Source organism: Amphiprion ocellaris, chromosome 20, assembly GCF_022539595.1.
Source record: "Amphiprion ocellaris isolate individual 3 ecotype Okinawa chromosome 20, ASM2253959v1, whole genome shotgun sequence".
Classification (NCBI taxonomy): Eukaryota; Metazoa; Chordata; class Actinopteri; family Pomacentridae; genus Amphiprion; species Amphiprion ocellaris.
Genome location: NC_072785.1, coordinates 13,036,258 through 13,061,898, shown reverse-complemented (window position 1 = coordinate 13,061,898; position 25,641 = coordinate 13,036,258). Strand labels below are relative to the sequence as shown.

At 40.8% G+C, this 25,641-nt stretch overlaps 3 protein-coding genes and 1 long non-coding RNA gene across 6 annotated transcripts in view; 2 read left to right on the top strand and 2 right to left on the bottom strand.

Moving 5' to 3' along the window:
• tonsl (tonsoku-like, DNA repair protein) overlaps window positions 1–25,641 on the top strand; it is a 317,986-nt gene that overhangs the window by 102,641 nt on the left and 189,704 nt on the right. The gene's annotated exons all lie outside the window — the stretch shown is intronic.
• LOC129347738 (uncharacterized) lies at window positions 1,060–1,659 on the bottom strand. The gene is made up of 2 exons (XR_008599991.1): window positions 1,396–1,659; window positions 1,060–1,308 (listed from the first exon to the last, which is right to left on the bottom strand). It is a non-coding gene; the product is annotated as an uncharacterized LOC129347738 (long non-coding RNA).
• On the top strand, window positions 1,214–18,541 carry si:ch211-15d5.11 (nuclear receptor coactivator 7). Of its 3 annotated transcripts, none has more exons than XM_035957977.2 (16): window positions 1,214–1,369; window positions 2,150–2,379; window positions 3,887–4,077; window positions 4,359–4,438; window positions 5,728–5,874; window positions 6,331–6,513; window positions 9,738–9,869; window positions 9,953–10,137; window positions 10,226–10,605; window positions 10,697–10,850; window positions 13,671–13,863; window positions 14,093–14,209; window positions 16,144–16,296; window positions 16,393–16,488; window positions 16,769–16,842; window positions 16,993–18,541. In XM_035957977.2, the coding sequence occupies exons 2-16, from the start codon at window positions 2,279–2,281 to the stop codon at window positions 17,126–17,128; spliced, it is 2,322 nt and encodes a 773-aa protein (XP_035813870.2). In that variant the 5' UTR covers window positions 1,214–1,369; window positions 2,150–2,278; the 3' UTR covers window positions 17,129–18,541. The 3 variants fall into 3 exon arrangements, with proteins under 3 accessions (XP_035813870.2, XP_023147617.2, XP_035813872.2); XM_023291849.3 differs by having other exon boundaries at window positions 6,328–6,513; XM_035957979.2 differs by lacking the exons at window positions 1,214–1,369; window positions 2,150–2,379; window positions 3,887–4,077; window positions 4,359–4,438 and adding an exon at window positions 4,614–4,767 and having other exon boundaries at window positions 6,328–6,513.
• Window positions 18,045–25,039, bottom strand: selenon (selenoprotein N). The gene is made up of 12 exons (XM_035957981.2): window positions 24,593–25,039; window positions 23,822–23,939; window positions 23,600–23,730; window positions 23,091–23,303; window positions 22,881–23,005; window positions 22,056–22,193; window positions 21,864–21,945; window positions 20,985–21,173; window positions 20,789–20,894; window positions 20,190–20,302; window positions 19,971–20,072; window positions 18,045–19,570 (listed from the first exon to the last, which is right to left on the bottom strand). Exons 1-12 carry the CDS (start codon window positions 24,779–24,781, stop codon window positions 19,403–19,405), a joined length of 1,674 nt encoding a protein of 557 aa, XP_035813874.2. The 5' UTR covers window positions 24,782–25,039; the 3' UTR covers window positions 18,045–19,402.

The following is a 25,641-nucleotide window of genomic DNA, read 5'->3' as shown; positions in this document are numbered from 1 at the left end:
GGAATAAAATTGCATTGGTAGCCACTCAAAATTGGGTTATTCTTTTTTTGCGGCAGGTCTTTTTTTGTTGTGTTCATCAAATGTTGGCTCTCACTAGTTTTTGATAATGTCATCTTGTCATTCAAGCAACATTTTTAGAGTTTGCAAACATGAAAGAGAAGCATTTTCTTACTTTTAAAAATACATATAAATTAAAAATAATTTATACAAAATAAACAAACTCAAGAATGAATGAATGAATGAATGAATGAATTGTGAGTGACAAACGGCATGTTTTACAATAAACTAACTATTTACTTAATTATTACATTTACTTATTTATTCATAAAATTCAATTTTAAAAAATCGAGTTTGTTTATATCATACATTTAAAACACCTACACTGACCAGAGTGCCATACATGTTGTCAGACGGGCATGTATAACCAAAAAAGAATGAAAAATCCATTTATAAAACAAAATAAAGCAATAATAAAACAATGCAAAACAGGCTAGCAACATGTAAGATCAATCTGTACATATAATACTTACTATAATAATTATACTAAAATATCAAGATCATTAAAAGGAACAAAGCCATTGTTTTATAATTACTTAACCGAAGATAGTTTTTGACCTCTTCACCTCCTGGAGGTACATTTGTGTGTCATCAGTGTAGCAGTAGAAGGAGAGAATAGAACAGAATAGAATAGAATAGAATAGAACAGAACAGAACAGAACAGAACAGAACAGAACAGAACAGAACAGAATAGAATAGAATAGAATAGAATAGAACGTCTTTTATTGTCACTGGAAATTTTGCATTGAAATGGATCAATAATCTCTCAGGGCATAATAAAAAAAATATTCATAATGGAGACGAAGGGAACCATATGCAAAGAAAATAATATTTATCGTCCCATTCATATTTTCAGAATTTATTTCACATTCTTACTTTTTTTTCATGCTAATATTTATTTATTTCATATAAATAGTTAATTCTGCCATTGGAATATGTTTTCATGCATCTTAAGTTTTATTTTATTTATTGAATTTTAAACAAAACAGCATTCCGGACATAGGCGGTCACAAATAGTTTTAATTCCTCATGATTTTTAAGGACAAGCAAGAGTTTCTTTTCATCAAATCACTGAGAAAAGATTAAAAACACAAGATGAATCCCTCCCACCGACTTTCCTCTTCGCTGTCCACCGGCCGGGGAGGGGACCTCTCTTGTCGGGTATCCGTGAATCTGCGCAGCGGCTCTTTGGTCGCAGGGCGGAGCGTGAATATTGAACTTGTTACTGTTGTCTGCAGTGATATCATAACACTGCAACATGAAGAGACGCTCATATGACCGACACCCGCCTGCATCCCTTGATAACACACAGGTCAGTAGAGAAACTGCTCTGTTTACCTGCTGCTCCTGGGAGTCTCCATCTCAGCTGCATCTGCTGCTGATGTAATTATTTCCTCTGCTGTTGCTGCTGTCTCGATCATTCTGAGATGTCGTCTCAAATGCTCACTTCCTCCACGATCATGACTGCACCCTTGTCATTCTCGGGAGGCAGATTTTTATCATCTCTCCGTCTTGTGACTGAGCAGTGTTAGGAGCTAATGAAGTAGCATTCCTGGAGAGAGCTAAGCTAACCCTGCTGTGCCTGCTAATTCAGACATGACAGACAAACCTCCACCCCCCAAAGGGATGTGAGCCTTGAAGCTGCAGGAATTAGGCTTTTGCACGATGTAGTTCAGATGTGCATGCCTTTGCTATGGTATGAACATAGTTTCTGGGATGTCTCAACACAGCTGTGCAATGCTTAGAACCCAGAAATACAAAATCTGACACATTTTAGAGGCAAAATGCTCATATTTTGTAATCTTCTGTGTAAAAATATTGCATAAATGAGAAATCTTGAGCTGTATAAGTGCAGAATGAACATAACTTGGCCCACTTGGTCAGCAACTCTCATGTTAACACGCTTAAACACTAAACATTGTTGTGGTTGATCAACAGTTTAATTCAATTGAAGTCCCTGCTCCATTATCTGGTTTACTTCCTCACTGGGTCATGTGGCTGCAGGTGCATCAGGCTTTTTTTCCTTTCCTGTGCACAGTGGATGCTTGTAAAGTCAGCCCACATTTTATGACTTGGTTGCCGTCCTGTGTAGGTGCTGTAACTGGGGTGAGAGGTAGGCATGGGGAATAAAAGGAGGAGGAAGGATGCCAGCTGAGCCCCTCGTCCTTCTGCATCTGCCACTGCTGCCAGCGTCACACTAAAGAAAGAAAGAAAACGAAACATGGCTCAGTCTGTAAGGAGACCCGAAACTTTAGGAGCAATGGACCACGAGCCCCAGAGGGACAAGACCAGGACCAGCTACTTTGGCAACGTGAAGACCAGGTCAGACCTCTAAATGTGTGGATTACTGGGGAGAAAGCAAAGGAGACATGTGATTAGTTTGGCTGCCGTTTGCATCTCGGATTTAAGCGTGCTACAATTGAGTCTTTCATTAGTGGGTGATAGGATTTTAAATTAGGAATGTGTCATACATGTAAATGCACACTTCCATCAGCTGGTTTCATGGACTGTCACTGAAGGACTCATGTGGGTGAGAGCTGCAGCATCTTGCCAGGAACAGGCAGACAACTCCTACTACCCTATAAATAACTACGATATGACTGTAAACGCTGCTCTATTCTGTTATTAAATACTCCAAACAACAAGTTCCTGATTCCCTGCTGTTAAAGGGCAAATCCAAGCTTACGTTTGACTGTGGATGTTCATTCTTGGCGTTTGGATGCCGTGTATATCACAAAAATAATTGAAATTGTTGTATGAAGTCTGACTGAAGACTGTGTAGGCTGCAGAAAGTCAAGTAGCGGACATTTAAACCTGAATTATTTTATTATATTTGCTTTGATTATATACTTTATAAGGCTGAAAAGATTATAGAAGAAATTATTGATTAGGTGACTGAATAATCATTCCTTGTTTTTCAAGAAAACTGAAAAAATTCCACTTTTGGAAATGTGTGCATTGGTGCTTATCTCTGTATTCTGTGATACTTTATGGATTATCTTTCTATTTTGGACTGATTGTTAGACAGTAACATGTTTTATAGAGCAATCAGTTGATTATAATCATAAAAATTACCATCTGATTAACTGATAATTAATCACCTATATCTTTTGGACATTTGAAGCTATCTCCTCAAGCTGAGTAACACAGACTGAGTCAACAAGGGATAAATGTAGCAGCTGTTTTACAGACAGTAAATAAAGCAATAATCCACTTATACTGGCATCATGTGATTGTAGTGATTTCATTTGAACATTTCACAATCTATTTTTTTTTAGAGTCAAGCTTAACTGGATGTATGAAGTCAAACAAATATTCTTTGACTCAGTTGCTGATTCTCTGTCGAGGAGTTATGTATCACTTTAAAATGTCACCAGATGACATTATCAACTTCCAGCATGCTTTATTTTTCGGATTTGTTATGTTGTATTTATAGGCATTGATTTTACCATTTAAAAAATTATAAAAACACAGCGTGCACTCTGTTGTATAGTGAGTTTTTGCTCAATTTGAAAGCTGAACTAGCCAATATTTCTTTGTTCACTGCGAATCAAAGACCTTGTGATTGTTCTCATGAGTTAGTGGATTAAAACAGGCAGAGACAGTAAACTCTAAATTAAAGCTAATGTTGCTGTGTGTCTGTTAGATGTGTCCACTGAGGACGTGTTAAGGGCACTATCTGGAAGGAACATTTACATATGCTTAAAAAAAGCGGTGCAATGTGAATGTAATGTGCTACAGGAGAGAAACAGTTTTTTCTGTGTTAATATGCAGCCTATTTAACATAGTAGTATAAATAATGGTATGTTTTTGCTGCTCTGTCGCTCAGGTTGGGCTCCAAGCTGCCTGCTGGTGTCACTCAGCCTCCGCAGTTCGCTAAGCGGCCTTGGGAGTCCCAGCCTCACGCCCGAGCGATGCAGGATGCCAGCAGCCAGCGTCAGCACCAGCCCATCGTGGGCCGACCTCTCAACCACATCCCCCACATCAGAAACCCCAAGCTGCGGCAGTACTACCTGCAAGGTACTCCTGCCGGGTTCGATACCCTCGGGCTGTTTTTCTTCATCACGTAGAAGCAAAACGGCCGTGGGGAGGAAACAGTGCCTGAATTTACATTTTATAATTCGGAACCTCTTGGCAATCTAATGCCTTTGCATGAAGTTATTTCCATACAGAGAGGAATGGAAGGCGTCTGAGCCGTGGCGACTTGCAGTAATCCTGTTAGGAAGTAGTGTGAAGGTGCTGCTTCCTCATACCTCTGCTGTGCTCACGCTGTTTTGTTGTGTGTTTGTTATTCCTCGCAGGTACTTCATGGGATCTAAACAATGCTGCAGTGACAAAAGAGCATGTGGGTGCACGGTCAGATGACAGCACAAGCAGCAGGGTGAGTCACATGTTTGTGTTTTTTGACTTTACCGACTTTATTTGACTTGTTGTGGGCAGCGAGGAGCCCAGCTGTGGGAGCAGGTGAGAGAGTCAGATGTGGATTTATTGATGAATTTATATAACATCTGATAGGGTTTACCTGAGGAAGCACTTTGCGACTGATAATTGGTTACATAATTTATGGTCTTGAGAGAAATTGATAAAAGGCGTCCAAGGTTCAGAGATGAGCTGAGAGTCAGAGCCGACATCATGGGGAAACAGAGCCTGTTTCAGAGCCTCTGCAACAAATACGCCAGGAGGAATGTATTTTCAGGCATTTATTCTAAGGTATTTATCAGCTTGGTTGTTGATATTATAAGTAAGCTTGTAATTATGAATTGAAAAAAGAAATCAAGTGTTGTTTTGTCTGTCTGCTGTGATGCGACTCTGTATTCTATTGCATCTGGAAAGGGCATTAGTGCTAATTAATGGGAGCTCTTAATTTACTTTTTCACTGTACAATCCTGGTTCATCCACGTTTTTTTCTTACAGTAGTCTTTTTTTAAAAATCTCAGTATACATACCTCTTATATTAGTGTTAAAATCTTATGTACTGTGTGTGCATGTTGTGTGAAACATTGCAGAATTTGAAATTACAAACCATTTTGTATTGCTGCCGAATTGTGCTCTGTATCTAATATTTTGAGGCTTGTCCTTGAGAGTGTATGTTGTAATCATGCATGCACGCACACGTCTCACACACACACACACACACACACACACACACACACACACACACTTTATGGTTGCTAAAGTGCACCTCCTAAGACAAATCTACAGGCTCACACCCACACAAAAGCACAGTGATTTTCCGTGGTCACATAATCTGTCAGGCGCCAGTAATCTAATTTGGGTCAACGGCTCCATCTGTCAGTGGATGACAGTTGTGATGCTCGACTCCCACAGTTTCAACTTGATGATCTCATTTGCCAACAATCGTATATTTTGTTCACAATCTCACATCAAATCCGATTACATTCCTAAATGTTTAAACTGATTTACAGTGAAAGCAGCGGGTATATATTGAACTTGTGGTCGGTAGAGCTACTTGATAATACACTTGATGTCCTTTTCTACACCGTATTTTCCTTCTTGAACAGTTGAAAGGCACAGTTTTGAAGATGGATGCTCACTTATCTTATGCATGGATACAGAATAAGTCCTTTAAAGCTGGTGTGTGATCAGATCTGAACTTGTGCTGAAGAGACAGTTTTGAGATTTTCTTGTGTTTGTGTTTTTCCCTTATAGGGTCTCCCTGGAGACACGGTGTTCAGCGTCTCGTCTAAGTTCAACAGTAACGGTGCATCCTCAGCAGAGGAGAGCAGAATGGGCCACCATTCCTCCCACACCTCCGCACAACCGTCCTCCTCGTCTGCTTCCCTCATCCCCAGAGAGGTAAGAGTCAAGTGTAAGCACATGACGGCTCCTGACATGTGACTCACATTTTGCTTTGTGTAGACTGTCGGAGTGTAAAGATGGAAATGACACAGCTGCTGTTGTTGATTTGAAATGCAAAACAAGCTCTCCTCTTTGTGAGCTCCACTTTGCTGCTCCACCTTAAGCCCTTTCAGTTACCAGTAACACTCCTGAAACCTCTTTTTTACGAGCTAGATCAGGCTGATAATATTCTCTAAGCTGCTGTCGTAGATCGATGTTTTGTAGCTGTAAAACTGTCCCACCTCCCATCCACAACCCTCATGTGTTTTGGAGCAAAGATGTGACTACAAACAAAGAGAAGTGAGGAAGTGCTGGGCCGTAGAAAGAGGAAGTAATCACTCCTGTCACTGGGCTGCACAGTGTGTCCATGTCAATATCAGAGCTATTCTTATCATGGCTTCTACTCTGAAGCAGCTGGTCGTCCCAAAGGGGAAAAACGCTTCCACCGGTCAAGGATCGTCTCACCCAGAGGTGGACTCGGAGTCTGAACCTAAAAAGAAGCCGGAGGCGGAGGCGGAGGCAGATCAGGACAGTTTGGATACGCTCGCTGCACAGCCTCAGTCCCTCTCACCAGAGGCAGAATATGACAAACTACTGGTAAGCAGAAAAATAACTGCCTTTACTGTGTGTTCTGCAATCTAGAAGGCACTCATGTTGTAGTATGTCAGAAAATACATGTGAACTTAAGAGCGGTGGTGAAAAGTAACTAAGAACACTTCTTAATGCACTTTACTGTACATGAATAAGTACAGTTTTAAGCATTTTAAAGCAATTTAATGCTAGTTTATGCTCAAAACCCACAGAGATAAATAATTCACTTTTTTGTAGCTACTGTTATTTTCCTATTGAGCTTTAACATTTTAATTTGATTGTATACAAAATATTGTATGACCTGTAGAAATACATTGTTAACAATAATGCAGTGATTTTCGAAGCATTTCAACTTGTGACACATTACAAAAAAAAGCAAAAATAAGTGTGTGTAGTTGGGGCCTGCAGATTTCCCCTCTGAACTACTGAGGGTTTCTTTGAAATACTTGCTCAGAGGTCAAATCATTCCATCATTTAACATCAATATATCAAGTATTTATTGTCAAACTTTAGAAAAAAGTTGAAATAAATGATTACTAGCGAAGCAAAAGTTAGTTTTTAATTATCTGATGACTTGTCATATAATCTCATGACTCTTAGTAGGCGGCTGACGCTAAAGTTGGAAACCAGTTGACTAAGACTAACAGTAAATGCATAGTTAAAACTCGTCTTACACATTGGTGCATCACTGCCAACAGTTTAAAAATATCATATCCATATGTCTGTGCATATAGTATTGTTTATCTGAGACGGTACATCTTCTGTAATGGAAAATAGAAAAGAATAGAATAGCTTTATTGTCATCATACATGGGGGCATGATGAAAATAGAAAATGTGTATTTGCGCTCTTCTGGGTGCTTTTCCTTTACTGGTGACAATAACAGGAGTCAGTGAATGTGACTTTGCTGAAGTTAGGGCCAAATCACTTTAGAATAGTTCATGTAAAATGTCTAGTCATAGAGTTTTGATTTATTTAATCTTCTGAGAAAAGGCTGCCTGGTTTTTAGAATATGAAATAGTGTGGTGACATCTGAGTCTGAGCTTTCCACCAGCACTTAAACGCAGCATATGTTTGTGGATCCGAAAGCGTCACAGTTGCAAATGCACACACTAATGTAATGTGATCCGCCTCAGTCAGTCAGTGCACACACACTTCACAATCTGGATACTTATGAAATATTTTTAGATGTTTATATTCACATACACAGGAAGTTGAACAGATACATAAACTTGAAGCTCAACATGTATGTGTAGCTACTTCTTAAATTCTTTTTCATTGCTTTAAATTGCTTGGTATTTATTTATGGTTTTGGACAATGTATTTGTGAACACTGTGAATCACCAAGAAGTCATCACACACATTTTTAAATCAGGTTTTTATTTGTAGATGATGTAACATGCGTTTGTCATCCTTAGTGAGATGGATTTCTCTCCATAAATATTCAAAATGTGCCGCAGAATGTGTTGTATTGTGTAAATATGAGGTCATGTTGACTGCAGTTAAAATCAACTTATGCATTCCGAGATAAAATGACAGCGTAGATGAAAAACTAAACTTAATTTGATTTATTTTGGATCGGATCATATTCTGGATATGACATTACCCCTTTAGTTTCAAATTAAAAGCTCCTGCGAGTTTTCTCTTAAACTAACAAGTTGTGTGTATCTTCAAGGTCACGTCTCCTTTCTCATTAATGACACTAAATATATATTGTGTTTATTATTAATATTGACCAATCATTATAATATGTTTTGGCATATCTCCCAGCCTTATATTCAATAACACCTATGTCACTCAGAGGGGCCGTCTCTCTTCATAATGAGTACTTTTGCATTGATACTTAAAGCATTTTGCTGACGATACTTTTGCACTTTTAGTCAGATTTGCAATGCAAGGCTGTGAGAATTTTGAAACTCTGGCACTTTTACTTTTATCTGATTAAGGATTCAGACACTTCAGAATTCATAGCGGTGCATTTGAGCAGGTGCTTTCACACCCAATTAAACAATATATTGTGCGAAACAAAGGTGGATTTATAGCAGAGAAGCAGAACAAGATAATATTGTTGTAATAAAACGGATTTTATCACAGTGCTGGCCGTTCATCTTAATGGGATGACCGTGGCTTTTTTTTCCAGATATTAGACAGTTTTTAGCCGTGGTGAGAAAAATGTGAGGTGAGGAGGTTTTAAAATGAATTAGATGAAAAGGACATGTTACTATGGAAACAAGCAACAAAGCTTGACAGCACTGAGAGCAGCTTGAATTTAAGAAATTCCAGAAAAGATTCTGGGCGTTGTGTGTGCAGAAGTCCATTTGAGTCCAAATTTAAGTGGTCAGCAAGCATCAAATTCACACACAATACACTTGACTGTAGCTTTAATTTGAAGTCTTTCCTACACGTGTAAATGGAATTATGTAGCGCTTTAAAAACAAGTGTTTTCACCACAAAGAAAATGTTACAGAAAAGAGACACAAAAATTATATGAAAATTACATGCTTTTCTTTGTTTGTGGCATTTAGTTCAATACTGGCTTGATTTTAATATTGCAGTTTTATCTAGGGTTGAAATTTTTGCAAAATATTGTAAAATAGTAAAAGAAAACGGCCATCATGACATCCAAAAACCCAAGCTGTCTTATTTAAATGTCTGGTTTTGTCTGACAAACTGTTAAAAATCCAAATTTATCCAGTTTAATGCCATAAAAACTAAGAAACGAAGTAACTATTTACATTTGCAAAGCTTTAGGAAGTATGTTTTTGTGATATTTCTTGCTTAAAACTAGGGATGTTCGATATTGGCTTTTTTGCCAATAACCAATATGCCGATATTGTCCAACTCTCAATTTCCGATTCCGATATATGTGGGCTGTTTAACTAATTTTAGGTAACGTCACGTATCTCCTGTCATGGAATTAACACAGCATGCCTAATTGTATTGTGATGCCCCAGTGAATGCATTCTCAATTGCAACAAGGCTTTCCAAATGTAAACATTGTCTCTGCAAAATAAGAAAACTATTTCAACTTAAGTTATGGAAAGAATGCCACTTTTTTTTTAAATTGTCTCAAACAACAGTTCACACTCTCCAGGCATTATTTTATCAGTTCTCATGATAGGCAAAAAAAAAAAAAACGATAACGATATTGACCGATATTACATTTTTATGCCAATATTGGACATCCCTACTTAAAACATAATATTTTGGGCTCTTTTGTTGTGATGACAGGATGTGGAGGCGGTGCCGATGCCTGATGGACAGCTCTGCTTATTGGCTCTGCCACCAGAGTGCTGTCAGGGGGAAGGACCAGAGGCCACAACGTACCTCAAACTGTTTTGCCGCTACATCACCGACCGCAAGGTAAGGCTGAAAAACCCTCATCTGATCTCAGTTCTGTGGATATTCATGAGATAATGTCAACATTTTTTGTTTGTCTCCATCAGGGTGTGGTTTCAGGAATCCTGCTGGTGACTTCGAATAAAATCTTCTTCGATCCGTGTAAGACGCATCCTCTGGTGAAGGAACACGGCTGTGAAGAATACCTGCTGTCTTGCTCGGTTGACAATATGTCGTCCGTCTCCTTCTACTCTGACATCTCACATGTTCACTTCAACACATCCCACCAGAGGTCAGCAGCGATGCACTCTAAACACAAACAGACTCAGATTACACTAAATGGCACACAGCAACTTTCTTTTTTTGCCTTGTAATTTTAGGAGAAAAGAAAAGAAAATTTTCCAAAAGTTGAAAGCTGCCAAAAGCCAAGCAGGCGGCCTCCCAAACCACAAGGGGGAGTCGAGTCCAGCTCTGGTGTGTGTGGCTCCATCGGATTTATCCAGTCTGGCTCTGAGCCTGACCAAAGAGGTTTCTGAGGATGACGAGCCGGAGAGCACAGACATGGCAGAGGTTGAGAAGGAGCTGGACAGCAGCCCTCTGGAGGTGCTGTCAGAGGCGTCAGTGGGCGGCTTGGGCGTGGCTGTGCTGAGCAGTGCTGCCACCTTCTGCTGTGGAGGTCAAGAGGCAGCGAGTAAAGTGACCATCAACCTGCTGCACTCTGATGAGACAGATAAATCCTCTGTGAAGAGTCAGACTGCAGGTATGGATGTGAATTATGTCTCTGTGGTGCATGTGTTATTTCTTTTGTTCACATTTTCTTTACCATAAGTCAGTCTTTCTGTATTTCTCAGTTTCTCGAAGGTCATCAGTAGGTAGTCCTGGGAGTCTGATGTTTGTGCGGCTGCGGGTTCAGCCGTCTGCAGCAAAGAAAAAGGGCATCGGAGGTCTGGGGTCGGCTAGAACCTTACCCAGAAGGGATGCTTGGATCGCCCTGTCACAGGAAAGGTAAGTAATGGCAGAGAAAGTAATGGCAGATTTAAAGAGCGACTGCAACAATTTAGTACTCAGAAGGCCGAAGACAAGAAACAAGCTTGACATGTTTTTGACCTTTTGATCTCAGGGTCAAACCCAACAGCTAAATGTAGTTTATAATTGTTATGATACAACTTCTAGGGGTCGGCTGTATGCAACAAAATAACCAGAATGTTATTGGTTCAGGTAAAGGAATTTATCGCTTAGTAGCAAATAGAACATAAAAGTGATAAGAACACAAGACTGGTGGATGTTGCTAAATCAAAGAACAGAATATAACAAAATGAAGGCTAACAGAGTTTGTAACCTAGCTAAACACAAATAAAACAAGTAAACGCCCTAGCCAAACTTAAGTACAGTAGCAACACCCACCACAAGTAACAAAAACTAATGCAAAGAGTGCACAAAAATGAACTAAACAAAACTGGTGCCTCTGAACACACAGTTCACGAAGACTCTAGATACTAAACAGCTTCTTCACTAAGTTGGCAGACTGCTAGAGGCACCAGGGCAAAGTGGTCACAACTACCAGCCACCTGTACTGAGAGTCTTGGTTGTAGGTATATAGTCATGTGCAGTGATTGTGGGAGGAGGAGTCATGGTGGTGGACCAATCCAAGGTGTGGGGGACCAGGGCTGGGAGGAGATCTGGGGCTGCAGGTCAATCACTCCTAATGAGTGCCAGGTGGGAATCTGGGCTCAGTCGTCGACCAGGTGTAATCAGTCCACACCATCCAGACACAAAGGTCCTTTTCCCACACACACGGCCACCACAGGCCGTGACAATAATGAAGGCTCCTTGCCAAGTCTTAAGACCTGATGATGTCATCTGTGGTGAGTTTCTAATCTGCCTTCCACACTCCCCGAATTCCTCTTCCACTAAGTAATCACAACACATTTGAGAACTGGAAGAATGAACTAGAGTTGGTGATCATCAGTCCACTTGTATATTTGTTGTACACCTCTCAGAGAGCAGCCAATCTCAGACTTAAACAGGATTCTTCACCCTGTTTAACATGCATCACAGGTCTCACCAAAATTTGATTATCACCTGATTCTCGCCTCCTGTCATGAGCTGCATCGCCACTTTGTGTGTGATCATACCCGCAGGCTTTTCTTTTTGTTCAAACCCTCCACAGTCTTTGTTTTCGGTACATCTTGTGACCTGAATGTTGAGGCCTGCAGAATGACTCGCAGAGTGTTCTTATCAAAGCTGCTTTTCAGACTACAGATACTGACCATCTATTTCAAGAATCACAAGATCTAGCTGACCCATAAGGGCTTTTCCTATATGCATATAATTGTCACTAGGGTTTTCACTGTCCTAAATAATTACCATCATTATATTCTAGCGTATATGATTGTATATTTCAGCATTTCCATTAAATATATGTAAACAAACAGTTTAAAATGGCCTGCTTAGGGAAACAATTGATTATAATTTCTGGCTCATTGTTCTCTAATGTAACTTCCAGATTCACAGAAGGCCTTACACAACTGTTTCCATTGGTATTATTGTGCATTATCGAATGTGACGAGTTTACTGATTAATGTGTAAAATCTGTGCTCCTTTCATTCATTTGAAACATGCTGGTGATCAACTTACTTTTCCACAATAACTAGTTTGACGTAGTATTAAAATCCCACTCTGGGAGCTGAATTAACTCCGACAAACTGTATCGAAGCTACATATTTGGATTGTTTTCTATAAAAACAATCCATTCATCCAAAATTGATTAGATGTAGCTCTACTTCTTTATAAAGTACAGATCTCTCCACCTGTCTCCATCCACCCCTCCATGCTTGATTATTTAACTTGTCTAGCGTATGTATTTTAAAAAATACACCACGGGGTCCAAAAGGAGACCTTTAACATTTTCCATTTGCATGTGATGATAAAACTGGCCACTTCAGTTAAATGTTTGCTTGGTTGTCGGCTCATCTCTTGTCACTGAGTAAACATAACTGACACGTGGAAACTACCCTGGCCTCAGTTAAAGCACAAAAAAATTCCATCTGCAGTTAGTTACATATTAACGAAAACCGTGAGAGGGTGAGTACAACATCCAAACAATCACTTTTCAATAGAGTGCTCAAATTGCAGTTTTGAGGACTTTCATGAATGTCAATATTTGAGTATCGTGTATTAATATTTCATGCTAGTTTAAACTTTGTACTTTTAACTCAGCTACATTTGTTTCACAGCTATGGTTGCTATAGAGATTTCTGAAAATACAAAACATGTTCAAATTATTTTAAAAAGCAATTTTTATATTTTAAATACCTGAACATTATAAAAAACAGCTGAAATAGCTTGCCTTAATTTATTGATTATGTATGAACACCTCAATAGCACTGTCTGCACAATGATTGCTTTACGTTTTTGTGCATAATTTTGAATGCAGGAGTTTCACTTTTGAGCTTTTTAATAATGTTGCCACATTTAATCACGTAAATAATGCGCGTACGTCTTCTACCACTGTTTAAGTAACATCTATTCATACCGAGCAAGTGACTCTTTAACTCACTGATCCTCCCCCTCTAAAGTGGTTCTTTGAAGTTTAAGAGGTTCAAGGAATTTGCTTTCCAGCAGTTCCCAACTTTTCCTTTGCCAGCGAGTGCCCCACACTATCACAAAGCTGCCTGAGCAAAGGGAGCAGTGAGAACATGTATATATAATGCAAAAGCTACTTAATGTGCTCGTGTTGGTTTCTCATTTCCCGCCATGTTGACACAGCTGTCAGCGCTGTTTGTCATTTCAACATTTCTGACTGCATTCTTCTCCCGGCTGCAGCGCTGATGAGCTGTGTGCCTACTTAAAGCACTGCCGACCCGACCTGTGTATTCTGGAGGGACGGGAGGAGGAGGACAGGGAGGCTGACCGTGACGAAGAGGAGTTTGTACTCATTGAGGACAGGGAGGAGGAGGAGGAGGAAGATGAAGAGGAGATGTCTCAGAAGCACCGCAGCTCGGGGGACGACTGGGAGGTGAGTTTAATCTCAGTGGAGAGTTGGACAGCAGATGTCACTTGGACGTCGGTGCGAACAATAGAGAGTAACAGGTGTGTTTGTTTGTGAGAACGCCTGCTTAAAGACGAAGCAGACTGGAAGGCTCGATCCCTGATGAGGACAGAAGTGAATTTTTGTGCTTCTGGATGCTCTCAAACACACCAGTTTGTCTGTGTTTTTGTTTTTTTTTTTGTTTGTTTTTTTGCAGATGGTGCTGATGGAAGAAAGCAGGGACAAGCCGACCCTGATCATTGACAGGGATCCCGAAGGACTCAGTAACATTCTAGAGAGCAGCCACATTTTGGAAGCTTCACATGTCAGAGAAGTAAGTCAGATATGTTGACATTATTCATTATAACCTGTTGAACTCCTCGTATTCATCATGTCATATATTAACATCCTTTCCTCACCTGTCTGTGAATATTTAACATCAGATTTCCACATTACAGTCTGTGTGTTTCAGCTTCAGCTTCTAGTTAATTTAGAAATAAGCTCATTTTTATGTTGATTTCATAGTTTGGGAGCATTTAAATGCACACACATATGGGATCTACAGTATGTGCCCAGCATTTACAGTCACGGACCAAAGTACTGGCACCTGGAATTTTTTCAGAAAATACACCATTTCTCACAGAAATTGTTGCAATTATAAATGTTTTTGGTGCACGTGTTTATTTCCTTGATGTGCATTGGAAAAACACAAAAAAGCTGAAGAAAAAAAAAAAAGCCAAAATTGACATATTTTTACACAAAACTCAAAAAATGGGCCAGACAAAATTGTTGGCAGACTTTTGAATCTGTGGGTAAATCATTTTATTTCAAGCATGTGATGCTCGTTTAAACTCACCTGTGGCAAGTAACAGGTGCTGGCAATATAGAAATCACACCTGAAGCCAGTTAGAATGTATAAAAGGTGACTCAGCCTTTGTGTTGTGTGTCTTTGTGTGTCACACCAAGCATGGAGAAGAGAAAGAAGAGCCGCGAAGTGTCTGAGGAGTTAAGAAGCAAAATTGTGGAAAAATATGAACAATCTCAAGGTTTCAAGACCATCTGCAGAGATCTTGAAGTTCCTTTGTCCACTGTGCATAACATAATCAAGAAGTTTATAACCTATAGAACTGTGGCTAATCTCCCTGGACGGGGATGGAAGAGAAAAATTGACCAAAGAATGCAACGCAGGATGGTTCGAATGGTGGATAAACATCCTCCGTCAACTTCCACACAAATTCAGGCTGTCCTGCAGACTCAGGGTGCAAAAGTGTGAGCTCGGACCATACGTCATCATCTGAATGAGAAGAAGCGCTATGGCAGAAGACCAAGGAGAACCCCACTGCTGACAAAGAGACATAAAAAAGCCAGACTGGAGTTTGCAAAAATGTACCTGAGTAAGCCTCAATCCTTCTGGGAGAATGTTTTGTGGACAGATGAGACTAAGGTAGAGCTTTTTGGAAAAGCACATCATTCTACTGTTTATAGAAAACAGAATGAGGCCTACAAAGAAAAGAACACAGTACCTACAGTCAAACATGGTGGAGGTTCAAAGATGTTTTGGGGTTGTTTTGCTGCCTCTGGCACTGGGTACACACTTGCAGTGTGCAAGGAATCATGAAATCTGGAGCCGCAATGCAGGGCCTAGTGTCAGAAAGCTGGGTCTGCATCAGAGGTCATGGGTGTTCCAGCAGGACAATGACCCCAAACATACCTCAAATAGCACCAAGAAATGGTTGGAGACAAAGTGCTGCAGAGTTCTGAAGTGGCCGGTAATGAGTCTGGATCTAAATCCCACTGAACACCTATGGAGAGATCTCAAAATTGCTGTTGCAAGAAGGCACCCTTCAAATCTGAGATACCTGGAGCAGTTTGCAAAAGAAGAGTGGTCCAAAATTCCATTTGAGAGGTGTAAGAAGCTTGTTGATGATTATAGGAAGTGACTGGTTTCAGTTATTTCTTCCAAAGGATGTGTAACCAAATATTGAGTTGAGGATGCCAACAGTTTTGTCCGGCCCGTTTTTTGAGTTTTGTGTAAAGTTATGTCAATTTTGGCTTTTTCTTTGGCTATTTTGTGTTTTTCCAATGCACATGAATGAAATAAACACGTGTATACCAAAAACATTTGGAATTTCAACAATTTCTGTGAGAAATGGTGTATTTTCTGGAAAAATTCCAGGGGTGCCAATACATCTCCATGGCTGTAGATGTCCTCTTATCATCTTCTTCCATCGTCTTTAATTTTCTCCCCTTTCTTTTGTCTTCTTCCAGCTGTGTAAGGAGCTTCCTCCCAGGACAGTCGGCCACACATGGCAGCTGGCGTACAGTACGTCCCGTCACGGTGCCAGCCTCAAATCCCTCTACAGGAAACTTAGTGCCACAGACTCGCCTGTGCTTATTGTCATCAAAGATGCCCTCGATGAGGTAAAAGCTCAGCTCTAATAGTAATAATAGATCTTACGCTGCTGTCTTTTATTTTCTAATTGCTGTTTTGGTGTTTTGCGGCTTTTCTTTGATCAGGTATTCGGGGCCTTCCTCTCTCACGCCCTGAGGCCCAGTGAGACGTTTTACGGCACCGGAGAAACATTTCTATTCATGTTGCATCCTCGCTTCAAGGTCAGCCAGCTAACACCCACCCAGAGCTTGTTACTGTAGCTGTATTAGCATTAAATGTCTCCTAAAGTTCGTAAATGCTGCATTTTGTGCGAAGTGAAAATGCTCAATTAAAACAGTATTGATATGGAGCATGCGACACCGTTCCACAACTTCAGTATTTGTGATGCCTCCTTAAATATAACACTTTCTGAACTGATGTTACAAAAAGGAGAATTTCTGAATAAAAAACAGGAACTGGCTCTCATACAGTTCTGTGGTGTCTGTGATTGTGTCTGTGCAGTGTTTCAGATGGACTGGAGAGAACTCCTTTTTCATTAAAGGAGACTTGGACTGCTTTGCTGTCGGTGGAGGAAGGTAATGCCTTTTTCATGTCCTCTCTTGCATGATTTATACTTACATGTTGTGTAAAAAAGAAAATAAAAAGATGATTTACGTTCCTTTCTAACCGAGCTGAAAAAGGCTCAGTTCCGTCCTCCTAACCACTGTCTCTGTCTTTCTCCACAGTGGCCACTTTGGTCTGTGGGTGGATGAGAACCTGTACCTGGGCCGCAGCAGCCCCTGCTACACTTTCAACAACTGCTGCCTCTCAGAAACCGACGATTTCCGAGTCATGGAGCTGGAGGTGTGGACGTTCGGCTGAGCAGACTGGATAATGTTTCTCCGTGACTCACCTCGTCGTTGCTGATTGGCTTTAATCAAGACAGCATTTATTGCTGAGAAAAAAACATGCAGCTGCTCCTTCATTACATGGAAATATCTATATAGAAAAATTAAACTGCCACAAACTGCTGGATTTATCCGTGCAATTAAGTGCTGTGAGTTTGAGCAAACTGCAGTGAACTGAAAAACGGCTAATCTTAAGCAGTTCACTGTCCCAGTGTGGGTTCTGACGGTGGACTGTTTCATGCTTGACTCATTCCTGTGGGTTTGGCAGCCAAACTGAGTTCTGCTTAAGCGAGTAGAGTTGAACTCTTATGAAACTGGATTCTTTGAATCCTCATTTTTGAATGGAGTCGGTTAGAAGTCTCAGACTGCACTTTTCTCTTAATGTGAATCAGCGAATTCATGGTATCTCATCATGTAAAGACAATTTCACACGTGTCTTTATAGGTAGTGCATGTCCTCGCTTTCATGTAACTATTCTGTTAATCCTGGACGTTTGAAACACATTAGTCTTACTATGAACAGATTTGTAAACTGCACGTGTACAGCCAACAGTGTCACAGATACTCGCTTCCTTTTCTTAACCACTTATCATTTTTATAGGCTTTCATCCGACGGTATCACAGAAAGCATAAATTAATACTGAACACTTGGAGTTCATCTCCATTCATTTCAAGAGCTGACTCTTACGTCAAAATGAAGGAAAGTTTGAGATGGAATTCCTGCAAGTTTGTCATTCAGCTGTATCTATAACCTGCTCTCACTCTGGTAAACTTACTTTGCTTACGTTGTACAGAACTGTAGATTAGCTAATAAAAATCAGCACAATGTGAATATAAACTTCTGCATATTTGATTGTTGCATGTTCCAGTGTGTTGCTAAGAAGAACACGATTCTTTTTCTAAAAAAAACAAGTTTTATTTCACTTTGTGGAAAAACTGGCACTGGTAGGTTAAAGAATAAGTGTTTCTCCTCTAAAGGCTCCAAGCAGGCAAATACTTCACACGGACAAGACCTTGTATGGACTTGAAACAGCAAAACTGAAGAGTAACCAATTCAAGTGAGTTTTTTTTTTTTTTTTTAATCCCTGGGTTCTTGGGTGTCATACTCAAAACTGAAATCAGGATTGAAGACACAAAATTGTCTCTGTATGATTGGAAAAGGGGAAGAATGAGACATACATTGAGGGTCCAGATTGTCTTCTTTTCTTGCTGTCTAGTTAAAGATAAAACCAAATAGATCATTTGCCTGAAGCTTGAGAGACAACGACAGTATAGCATATCATGTGTACTATTTTGCAAAGATAAAACTGTTTTGTTCCACTAATTTACTTAAATATGAACAACATGGAAAAGCAATATAGTGAATTCATCTGCATACATATATATATATTTTAAAAAAAAAACAAGTTCTTTGGTGTGGTCACATCTTCCTCTAAACACAAAAAAAAATGCTTACAAACTCAAGCTATAAGAAAACAACTGAATTAATCATTTTATGTGCCGCAGTCCAGTCTAGTTCCTCCTGCAGCTTTTGTCCTCTGAGTCGGAGATGGGCGTTTCCCTCCAGCAGCCTCAGCGAGAACATCAGGCGTTGCCCAGCTCAGCCAGAGCTTTCAGGCAAAGTCTTCACTAACTGCTGAGACACAACTGGAGACGACAACAGCACCAGCCCCATCTCTGGATCCACTCAGCCTCGGGAGAACACACCCAATCATGTAATATTGCACATGCAACACCACAACGTAAAAGAAGAAGTATAGAACATTACACTGTGTTGTGATGCACTTCGGAATGACATGGGCACTTGCGCTCAAGAGTGACTTGGCAGGCCGTCTGTCTGCATTTTATATCAACGTTAATCAGCAGCTTCAAGCAGAAAGAGCAGATCTAAATGTGTTACTTCCTGCTCAGTGTGCAAGGCCTTTTGTATTTCATTAAAATGTGCATAATGAAAGAATGGTTTCCCTGTGGATCATGTACATGTTCTACTCACGATACAAATACTTTATATAAAACTTCATTTTTGACCAAGAGATACATCCAAATAAATAGTAGCAAAGAGGATAAAAGGCAAAAATGTTTTTTCAGCTGCCAACACTGAAGAGAAAGCTTCTCTACATAATTGTTGGTTGGGTTTTCCTTATCTTGGATCTTTCCCCCAAGGAATGATGATCATTTCCTCCAGTTTAGAGTCTCAGGCTGTACCACACACACACACACACACACACACACACACACACACACACACATTACTGTGTGAGGTACTCTTGGGCTCTTTCCAACCCTTCTTTCAGGAAGCTGATGTAAGTGGATGTGGAGGGATCCTCGAAGCCGCCAGAGAAGCTGAAAGTTGCTCCTTCTTCCTCTGGTTTCATGGACGTTTGGTCCAAGAAGAAGTTGGCATTGATGTGGTGCACCTAAACCCAGACAGATGAGAGCTTTTACTGGGGCTTCTTAGAGTAGCGTGTGGGCAAAAAATTATTTGCAAATACAGTACAGTAAGTCAAGCAAACGTTGCTCAAGTCAAGGATAATTTTAACCTAGTTGGCTACAAATTTATTTAATGAAAAAAAATTTAACTATTAACATTTTCCCAAGTTGAAATTGAATTTTGATATTGTTCATGTTGCACAATAGTTTCCTTTGTTAAAGGCGGACTTTGCCATTCCTATGCCAGTTTCTTATATCAATTCATGCATTCAACCTTCATTAGGTTATTGCTAATCCAAACCCAAAATGTACTACCACTGCAAAATGTCTTGCCTTAACCTGATATTATTGTGCTATTACATGTGATCTGATTACAAAAATACTTACGATGGTTCCATTGGGCAGTGCCACCATCATCTCCACAGGGAAATTGTACTTTTCCAGGTGTAGGCGAGCCTTTTCACTCAACGCAGGGTTCTGCTCATCAGCCTGATAAAACAAGGAATGGGATATTTATTACATTACCACCTTGAGGATCAACTTTTTGTTACTTTCTGGTTACCGCATGAATTTCTTGGGGGGTTTTCCACTGGCATAATTGCTCACCTGCATGTTCTCCAGCTCTTTGACCAGAGACCAGCTGCTTATGAAGCTCTGGTTGAGGAGGGCCAGGACGGGCGAACTTTCCAGGACTGTCTCCCGGAGAGTTCGCCCCGAACCTATAGAGATGTGGGGAGGACACAGAGATGAAAATGATCACTTACAGCACTCACAATACTAAAAACAAAGTAGACTAACTTTTGGAGAACAGTGAAAAATGTGGCTACAAGTGACACTAACGGAATAATGTTAAATGTTAAACAGACGTTCATCTAAACTAAAGAGGGAGAAGAGTCATTAACGTCAACAAACTGATTCAGTCAGTTATCCAGTAACATTTCCATAGGGTGTGTTAACATAAGCCCTCATGCACTGCTGGTTATATGAAAACAAATACGGCTGTAGCAGTAAAAGTATGGAAACGAATTCAACTTTTCATATGGAAGAGGAAGACTGTGCTATTTCTTCTTTAAACAGTTAAATGGTCTAAAGTCTGTGCTCCAATACAAACCCAGTGGCCTGAATCTGGACTTATTGAATTTGGCTCCAGCATTTGGAGCAGAGAATTCAATGCTGCGAAATCCTCTAATTGTTAATGATCTCACCTCAGCAGGACTGGTCATCTAAAGCTCCCCAAAGCAGAATTGAATGCACCAGCTTTTTCTCTGCTCCAGCTCGCTCGAAAGCCTCTGAAAACGGCAGGTAGGACACCTGTGTGGGAGCACAGCGACAGCAATAAATCATTTATGAAAGCAGGGACCATCAGTGTGTTTAACGGCACGTTTTATCACGGATGATTACCTTCTTAAAGGGGTAGAGGGTGACCTCCAGGCGGCGAGCAGCTTCTTGCTGACCGATCTCTGAGCTCCAGTGGATTTCCTCAAAGACAAACTGGATCGGCTCGCCGCTGCCGTCTCGACTGTCGATGATGTTGCCCTGCTCGTCCACAATGACGGACGGGGTGGATGGGCCTGTGGACTGCAGCTCTAACTGTAAACACAATCTTTCATTAGAAACACTAAACACTTTCGTATGTGTGCTTTCTGAGGAATATCTGAAAAATATGTTTATATTCAGCATATATTTCTGAGTAAATTAGTCAATTAATATGTAGTGAAATTTTATCTGTTTTAGGCAGTAGTGCACTGAAAAAAAGCTTACAGTGAAAATGCACAAATGCACATAAAATTGACTGAATATTAAATACATTATAGTTTGCATATATAAAGGAAAACCTGAAGTAAAAAGAGGAGCTTGACATTGCATTGATGTAGTCTAATGACTTAATATGAACTAAATAACTAAATAAATTCACTATTAGCAGGTCTCTGTCAAATAATGCTCGCTTAGATTTGAGTTCACGTTTTAAAAATATAGGGAAAAAAAAGAGCAAAACAGACTGAAATTAGACAGATGCACTCCAATATCTGGACACGTTGTGATTAGAATGATAACAGGAAACATTTAAGGAAACAAAAATCCTAAAACAATACACCCAACTGGATGCTAATTGGACTCAGTGAGTGTTAGTCAAATACAACTATCTTAAGAATCCAGAACTAAATCAGAGTAAGCTAAAACGATATTATCAAAGGTACAGTAACTGCTGGAATATCTCATAAATACTGTAAACAAAGACGCTAGTCTTTTCCAAAGTCTAGCTGCATCATGTAGCCGTACCTGTGGCAGGTATCCAATGTCCACCTCCATGTTGCTGCTCTCGCTGGCTCCGTAGAGCCACTCCATGTCCACATTCAGAGACCTGCAGCACAGCAGGACAAGTCGCACTGAGTGGAACCACACTGGCTGAGTACAAAGTATCCTGAGAAGGGAATATATGCACACATGCAACAGTTTGCTTGAAGAATTTACCTGTCACTGGGGACATACAGGTGGAAGTGGCGGACGTGAGACGCGTCTTTAGAGAGGACAATGTTGCCGGTGAACTGTCCCGGAGTGAACCAGAACGGAAAGTCTGGAACATCGTTGAGCTGGAATTCTGCATGAATCCTGCAGAGGTGAACGGAAAGGGATGCTGAGTTTGGAGCACAAAGGTCCTACTCATCTATCAAGTGGTTTTATCTTATAAAGTCATGCATATTTAACTTTTACGCTGACATTTGCAAAGCAAACCATCAGTTGTAAACTGATTTTCAACCCTCAAACACTGCATTAGGCTTTATTATTATAAAACTGGAGAGATTTTAAACATTTTAAAGTGGTTTATAATGTATATGCCCATGTTCCATCACTGTTGCACTAAAGTGCTGTTGAAAGTGACTGAAGCTATTTTGGGTCTGCTGCTAAAACTAATGCAGTAACAAGATGTTCAAGCTTCAGACAAAAGGTGAAAATGAAATGCTTTATGTAGATTTGGCCGCTTCCTGTGCTAACAAAGTTCAACATCTGACTCTGAAATCTCACATTCATGTCATAGTTTTTAAAACAGGTACCAAGTCTGACTACACAACCACACAATGAAAGTCTAACTTTCAGTTAAAAATTTAAATGAATACTGCGCTGGATCAGACCTGAAACTGGTGGCTGCCTGCCAGACTGAATTATAAAATTAAAATTCATTGTATGTTCTTGACATTAGTCAGCACTAATGCAAAGTATACATAATTTAGTAGTTAATGGGCTAAAAGATGAAAAAAGCAGCACCATGGTTTTTCTTTATATCTGCTTCTGACTCACCTGAAGACTATGTCATAATAAAAGTCGTTGCTGGCTCGAATGCAAGCGACTGCACCCTGCGGAGCGAAGCGGGATTTGATGAAGGGCCGAGGGTGGAACATGCTCAACAAGGTGTGGATGAGAACCTGCAGCAGGAGAACAACAGCATCAGTGTAATAAAACAACTTAAAACCTCATCAGAGACTAAACAGGGATGGATGTTTTCGGTACCTCTTTGCCCTTCGGTGTGGGAGGATGGTATCGATTGTTGGGCAGGTATCCGGTGAAGATGTTGAGCTCGCTGGGAATCACCCACCACGTGTCTCCCACTTCTCCCTTGTTCTTTGGGGGCAGGAAAACCCTGAACTGGCCGGAGGAGAACGACGAAGAAGGCACTGCTGGGCTCTTCCACGAACGGAGTCCACTCAGTGAGCTGTGAGAAACCTGAAAGACAGAGACTGAAGATTCTTTAAAAGGAAAAAATACATCTAAAAAATCAAGATCATTGGAGTTTCTCAACTGTTCCATTGCTGATTCAGATCTTGTTTGCCGACAGAGTTTGAATGAACTGCATTCAAATGAAAATGTATTTAAAACATTTGATAAACCATAATGCAGGCTCTGCGGTGAGTCTAATCCAACCAGACCAGTCCTCTGCAGAGCCTGTACAGACGTCAAGAGATGAAGAAGAATAACCCTGCTGTACAAAGGAATCATGAGGGAGTTTTGTGTTTTCTCACCCCAAGGAACCCATCCTTGCTTTTCGTCATGGAGTCCAGCCGCAGAGGCTGCATCTTGGCCTCCAAGGTCAACGTCTCCCCATTGGGGTCGTGGATCACCTCCTCCTCAATATCCACTGGGGGTGTGATCCCTGCCGGGAGTTCATAGCGATCACAGTCAGTGTTGGGTTATACGAGAAGGAAAAAAATGAGAAAAACAGGAAGAAATGTAGCATGACGCACCTGTGAGTTTCTCTGCAATGGGTTTGAACTCCTCCGGGCTGAGATAGAGGTCACGGTCGGTGTCCAAGGAGGAGAAGAGAAAAAGGCCCTCGGCACCCAGAGTTCGAACACTCTCTTCCTATTGAAAAAGACACAAGCGCCTCAGACTGATGCTTGTTTTCATTTCGCATGCTTCAGGGATTTTCAATGCATCAAAACTGGGACAGTGAACACAAATGTTTTGCAGTGTGACTTCTGCTGTAGGTATTGTGTGTTTTTAAGCCATAGTGCAGTATTTTGTCCCCGATGCCTGACTGCCTCAGCAGTCCAGCCCGGGGAAAGATCAGCCCAGAGGGCACAGATTCCTCGCATGTCTTTCAGTCAGAAGACTCTTACTCAGGCTGATGCGTGCCTATCAGGGCCTGTACAATGGAGGTGAAGAGGGGGGAGGGAGGTGCGAGAACAACTTGGAGACCCTCTGGAGGCAAACAAGTGAGGATTTGAACAAGGGGTTGAGTTTTACCAGCTGTGACAAAGACCCAGCCCTCTAATAAAACACCATGAGGTGGAAAAAAACTGCAGATGTGATTCTGTAAGGCGACTGATGTCTGACAAATAACTACTACTACTGAAACACAACAGCTAAAAATCCCTACACTTATGTTACTGTAATAAAAGGTCATTAAATGCACCAGAGGGTCACTGCAAAGTTTCTGTGCCAACAGATTGAGCCACCAAGTTAAGGTCACTGTTAAAACTGTGACAAAACGTTATTACAGATGTGGATCTTACATGACGTTTGAGCAACTGAGCATCTTGGTAGTATTTGATCCCAAAAGCGAGAACAGGGACGGCGCAGATCATCAGCAGGGTCCACATGCCCCTGTAGATCCACGATCCAGAGCCCGGCGTCCGGTGCCCATTCTGCGGCCAGATCTTGCTCTCTTCCTCGGGGGTTCTTTTATCCACGTCCGCGGCCATCCTCGACCTCCACCGCAGCTATTTAGACGAGGGCATGTTCGTCGAGTAATGTTTTTTTTTTTCTTTTTTTTTCCTAAAGGCTACAAGCAGTAATCCTTCAGCGTAAAGTTTCTCCTTAAAGTGCAAAAAAATCTCCCGACAGTCCGGTTACCCTGTAGCCGGGGACCGCGCGTCTTTTCCGGCCGTTACCCCCGCTGGCAACAGCTGTGAAATGTTAGCTAGCAGCGCAGATTTCTTATTTCCCACATCTAATGTGGAACCATATGGATGAGGTTAAAGGCGTCAAGTTGGCAATTAATACGCACGACAAACCGGATATGTGGCGTTTGTGAAATCAAAATAAAAGCACAGCTGTTTGACATTCTAAATACTGACTTTGGCATTGCTGTTACTTGAAGAAGTAAGAAAAAATGTCAACAAATAGCTGTTAGTCATTAGCATTTTTTGGTGTCCATGTGCAATTCATCTGATCTTTTTATAAAGTCCTGCGGGCTGGATTGGACCCTCTGGTGGGCCTTTTTTGGCCCGCAGGCCGCATTTTTGACACCCGTCATAGATGACTATTTTATTTGCAGAATGGCAAAATATTTCCTCTGGACGGCAAAACCAAGAGCTATATTCAACATCTCCATAAACTAGACCATCAAATACTATCCTGCTATTTCTTCTAAAGTTGATTACCTGTGAGCTAATCTTCACACCGGCGGCTTTATTATGAAAGCCCTGACCGGAAGTTACGTCTTACATTCTCTCTAGCTTGGCACACTTGCACAGTGGCCACACTTAAAGGGGCAGGGCTGCCTTGTTCTTCCAAAGAATGTCTCCTGCAAGCCTCAATTACATGTTTCTCTGCCAAAGGG